This window comes from Vanellus vanellus, assembly GCF_965231255.1.
Source record: "Vanellus vanellus genome assembly, chromosome: 2".
In the NCBI taxonomy this organism is placed as follows: Eukaryota; Metazoa; Chordata; class Aves; order Charadriiformes; family Charadriidae; genus Vanellus; species Vanellus vanellus.
Genome location: NC_138906.1, coordinates 146,047,926 through 146,053,595, shown reverse-complemented (window position 1 = coordinate 146,053,595; position 5,670 = coordinate 146,047,926). Strand labels below are relative to the sequence as shown.

General features: G+C 43.3%; 1 protein-coding gene across 1 annotated transcript; it reads right to left on the bottom strand.

Annotated features, from left to right (window-relative positions):
* Positions 1–3,559: 3,559 nt before the first annotated feature.
* KCNS2 (potassium voltage-gated channel modifier subfamily S member 2) lies at positions 3,560–5,026 on the bottom strand (the record flags this gene model as incomplete). Its single annotated transcript, XM_082479944.1, has 1 exon — positions 3,560–5,026. Exon 1 carries the CDS (start codon positions 4,991–4,993, stop codon positions 3,560–3,562), a length of 1,434 nt encoding a protein of 477 aa, XP_082336070.1. The 5' UTR covers positions 4,994–5,026.
* Between the last annotated feature and the right edge of the window lie 644 nt (positions 5,027–5,670).

Below are 5,670 nucleotides of genomic sequence, written 5' to 3'. Positions count from 1 at the left end.
GAGAGATGAGGATTCTCAGCACTTACTAGACTGAGCCCTACAATGAAGGTTACTTCATAAAATGGCAGGAAGGGTGTGCTTCATTCTTCCTTAACTAGGTATTTTGGGGGAGCTAAGACAACAACGTTACTTAAATTGGAATAATTGTTATGTTCCTCAGTGCAAAATTCTGTTAGTCATAAGCAAATATTCAAACTGCTGTACAAAGCGATACAATACTGCACAATTCTGGCTCAAACAGATTAAATCTAAGCAGAAGTAATGCAAAAAAAAAAAGGCTACATCCCCTAGGATGGTCAGGGGAACATGACTTGCAAAAAGAAAACTAAAAGGAAGCTTGGCAGGTATAATCCTGTGAAAATAAGTATGTAAAGGCATATGGTTGCTGTCTATAAATGCACCATGCACGCTAACACTAAGAGGAAAATGAAATATTTAAGCTCAAGAACAGTGGTAGCATGAGAAAAAAAAATGATATAAAGCAGCCATTAATAAAACTATGCTAAAAGTTGCACAAGCCTTGGAGAGCAGTGCAGCTCTGGAATGCTCTTCCAGAGGAGGGGGGGGCAAAAATCTTGCTACTTTTAACATGGAGTTAGTTAAGTTTATGAAGGGAATTCCTGTGTATTGTGTAAAGTCATTGTCATGATAATAAGAACATATTAAATTTCAGTACTTTATTTATTTAGTGTCTTTGATCCAAAGCACTTATATATATAAAAAAAAAAGCAATAATGAAAATTCCTTTCAGCCACTACAATAAAAGTCATAATTCCTTGGGGTATTTCATTTTCCTTAGTGAAACACAATTTGGACACATTCCATTCAATATTTGCAGAAATGACAGAGCATCAGCCCTACGAGTAATAATAAATCTAGAACATAAGATAAGCTGTAGGTTATTGAAATGATGTGTTGCAAAGTTTAGATCCAACCTTTGCAATGCTAAACTAGCAACAGCTGAGGGAATTTGTGGCTCTTTGGCAAGTTTACAGGTCTCTTCAAATAACTGCACGGAAAGCCATTGGTTTTCAGCTCTCTGAATCTACTGCTTGTGAAACTGAGGTAAAACCAGTGCTTGGAGCTGGATTCTCTGAAGGCCCCCAGCCCACAGACCTCGTGAGAACTTGCAGTGTCCTTGACATCAGTGGAGGAGTTTGCCACCCTTGTAGTACGTCAGCCAACAGGAGTCTATGTGCTGTGCAAGTCCAGCTCTTCCTTCCCTTATTTCTTTCAATGTATTTCAATCCAACGGGCAACCTAGTGCTGTGCCATGTTTTGGGCGGGGGGGTGGGGGGGTGGAGGGGGTGTAGGTGTATGATAGTTCACACACATGCAGTATGAATCAGGGACAAGACTATTGAATTTATGCCTGTGACCCAGCAGAGAACTTGAACCAGCCCTGCAGAAGTGAAAACCTTAGCAAAATGTTTCAAGTTTGGACACCTAATTTGGGTTATCTAGGTCTCCCTTCAGGCCCATGTATATGGCTCTTCGATTTTCAGGGTCAGCAGTCAAAGTCTTCCCTATTGACTTTATAACTTCTGCAGGCTATGTTGAAATCTCCAAGAGTTTTACTTGGTAAGGTGAGAAAGGACCTGTTTTCCTCACACTTTGTGGCCTAAATCAACTACCAACTGACGTGAGGGGACGGCGTTCAAAGGAAATGGTGTGTGGGGTAAGTTGTTTCACAGTGTATTCTGTGATATGGGGCATACAGGAACCTCATCCTGGGTGCTCAGCTTTCTGGGTTTAGCAACAGCATCAAAAGATCCAGACCAGACAGCAACCTCTAATAGCCTAAAAAAGGAAATTACCTATTCATACCATATTGGCTTTATTCTGCCAGTTGGGCCACTCCCTGTTGTGGTATACAGAGGCTTCCAAACATGACAATTTTAGCTTCAGTATTTTAATTTCTCTTCTGACTAGTTTGGATTGATTTTCTGAACCTCTCTAGTCTTCACAAGTAAAACCAAAAAAATAAAACCCAATTAATCGGAACATTATATGTAATGAATGGGATGGAAAAGCAGCAGGATCTGAAGAGAAATGCTGTTCTGCCGACTGAGTGCCAGTGGTTTGTTTTATAGCACAGATCCCTAGAAGTACAAAGAAAGGGAAGCAGTGGCTTCTGCCTGTTGGCTACAAGTGTTTGATCTCTGTAAAATTGTGTAAGGGAAGAGACTGAGCACTCAAAAAATAAGTTTATGCAGATTCATGGTTACTCTTGAAAACCCAGATGATCTGCTCCCTCACTCCCTCAAACGTACAGGCCAGCCATGGAAAGGATTTAAATCGACCACGTCACAGAAGCAGGTAGGAGGATCTGCCCACAGTGAGTGCAGTATTAAGCTCTTTTTATTTATCTGTTCCTTTCTTAGGCCCTTATACTCTTCCTTAGCTGTCAGTTGTGGGTTTCTTTCTGAGGGAAAATGTGACTTACAGGGTTTTTTTTTTCTTAGAGTTTCCTTGGCAGAAAGCTTAATGGAGTTGTCTGCCATCAACACCTGCTTTCAAGATTTCCTGATAAAATTAGATTTTATATCTCAGCATCACATATGGCATCTTTATAATTAGTCTTTTTGCAGTATATGAATGTCAGTTCCTAAAATGCTGCCTGTACTGTTCATGTCGTTTCATTAAACAAATCCAAGTTTTTCATTGGAGCTTCTAATTGTTGAAAACCCACGTTTTTGTGTGCCTAATCTCAGAACCATTCTGGTGGCCTGAAACACAGCATATCTTCAGCTTCACTGGAACCGAGCTGTGTGCAAATCACTTCTGGAAATGGGAGCCTGAGATATCTTTGTGGGCCTCCATACCTAGAGTCACTTGTGGAAATGTAGTCTTTGAATATGCAGCTATCTGAAAACAAGGAGTGGGCTTCTTCAGAGGGCTCAGTATCAATCTAATCTTGGAAGCAGAGATAGGTCTATGCTTAGGAGCTTCTGAAATATTTTACCATACATAACATTTCAGAAAAAGAACACCCAGTTTTTTGCACACATCCTCAAGAGTAAGCAAATTTCCATTGAAATGTGAAGCTCAGAGGTGTTTTCAGCCGTGTGACAATCAGACTTACTGGTCAGAAAGATGGGGAAGAGTGTTCCTGTGTCAGTGATTCACAGGTGATTGTTTTAAACTGCTGTAAAATGCATGGGAGGTCCTATGCTAGTACAGATACCAGTATAGGTGATAGGTGATTTTTTCATTACTCCTGTCACAGCTGAGAATTTTTACTCCACTTGGGTACATTCATTTCTCTGCTCAGATGAGGAAATGCACAAAGTAACAGATCATCACTACACCCCTAGCACTAATGTCATGGAAGTGGTAACATTTGTATGGAAAAGTCAGCTTTTAGTACCTATGCAACAGGATGAAAATGTGCAAACTGTCAACTTGTAATAGAAATGTCTTCAGTTTCTCAAGTGCAAAGTTAGTGCAGTGTCAGCAACACTATCCTCTAGGAAAAAAAAAAAAGACGACGAACAGGAAAACATTTATAAACATAGCTCTTGATAGCTCTCATGCAAACTGCAGTCAAACTTGTACACTAATGCAGTGAATCATTCAGGCTCAGCTCGCTGGGGGTACTCCTGCTCATATTGGTAAGACTGGCCATAAGAGATTTAACTTTATAAGCATAATAGTCCCTTAAGTTGACTGACGGAACTTCTTTCATGCCATCACCAAAATCACAGCTTCTCATGGCACTCTCTAACTGCTTCTGACGCCTATAAAAGTGGGAGAATTTATTGAAGATCAGTGTAATGGGAAGAACTACCACTAGGATACCAGCTAGGATGCATGCAGATGCTGTCAACTTGCCAGCAGTGCTCCCTGGCACAACATCCCCGTAGCCAACTGTGGTCATGCTAACGGTAGCCCACCACCAACAAGCAGGGATGGTAGCTAACCCCTCATTGTCTTCTTTCTCAATGGTGTAAGCCACTACTGAGAAAATGGAGATGCCAACAGAGAGGTAAAGTAAAAGAAGCCCCACCTCTCTGTAGCTATACTTCAGGGTGGCTCCAAGAGACCTGAGACCTGTGGAGTGTCTAGCAAGCTTTAAGATGCGAAAGATCCTCATGAGTCTCAGGACTTGTGCGACCCTGCCTAAATTGGCTAAAGTCGGACTACTTTCCACCACCAAGTTGACAATTAGGGTAATATAAAATGGAAGGATAGACATTAGGTCAATCAAATTCAGGGCATGCTTGAAAAATTTTAAAAAGTCAGGAGCTACTGCAAATCTTGCCACCAGTTCAAAAGTGAACCATGCAATACCAAAATGTTCCACAATTTCAAAGCGAGGGTCTTCCTCAGGGTTCCCGTTGCTGTCAACGATCTGAAAGTCTGGGAGGCTGTTCAGGCACATGGTCACGATGGAGCCCAGCACCACCACTATTGAAAGGACACTGAAGATTCGGCTTAGGACTGAGTACCCAGGGTTATCCAAAGCGAGCCAGAGCTGCCTCCTGATGTTTCCAAAGGGTTGTTTGTCAAATTTAGAAGCATCATTGTAGAATGCCAAAATCTCATCAAAAGAAGATGTGGTACTTTCCTGGTCACTTTGTTCTTCCCATTTCTCTTGGTCTGGCTCCATTTTCCTCCCATGGTAGCTGTAACTGCAGCAGGAGTCTATAAAGAATTCATTGATTCCCCAGTATTCAATCTCCTGGCTGAAGGAAAACACACAGAGTTCACCCATCACATGGAGCTTGCCGGTGTTATAAAAATGTAGCACATAAGGAAAGAGCTCAGGGTTCCTGTCAAAATAAAATTCATTCTTGGTGTCATCATAGTCGTCACAGAGCTCCAGTATCGACTCCTTTGAGTGGCAGCTCAGCAGTTTGCCCAGCCTGGTCTCAGGGAACCTTAATAATGTGTTGGATCTCATCTTTTTCTTAAAGCCTCCAACGTTGATGCTGATCTCATTGTCTTCAAAATTCGCTTCCGATAAAGCCTTCAGACTCTGCCCTGTCATAGTGAGCTCCTTCCAAAGGTGTATAGGGTGTGAAAACCTAGGATGCAATTGCACAGAAAATTGGCAAAATGGCCAAATCCACAGCATGTTCACCTATTGATGCTCTTTCTTTTCCTTCCTTCCTTCCTTCTTTCCGTCCTTCCTTTCTTTTTTCTTTCCTTTTCTTCCTCCTTTCTTCCTTGATTCCTTCCTTTCTTTTTTCTTTCTTTTTCTTTTTCTTCCTCCTTCCTTCCTTGCTTCCTTCCTTCCTCTTTCTTTCTTTTTCTTTTCTTTCTTTCCTTTCTTTCTCTTTTCTTTTTTCCCTCTTCCCCTTTCCTCCCCTTTCCCCTTTTTCTCCCTTTTGTCCTCTTTCTCCACTTTTCCCCTTCCCCCCCACTTTTTTTCTCCCACTGAAGGCACTGAGGGCGGCTCCTTTGTTCCCGCTGCAGGCTCCTGTCCCTCCCCGTACCCTTCACCTGCCCTGCGCCTGTCGCTCCTACGAACCTCCCCCCCATTACTCACGGCCTTTGTGCTACCGGCTCCGCGCGGACCTTTCCCTCCCTCCCGCCGCCCCCCGGCCCCGCCACACGAAGAACCCCCCGGCCGCCGCCCGGGGCCCCGCTGCCCTCCGCACCGCTCGCCCAGCCGCGCCCCCCCGGACACCCGCGCCGCCGCCCCCGCCCGGGGCCCCGCTCTGC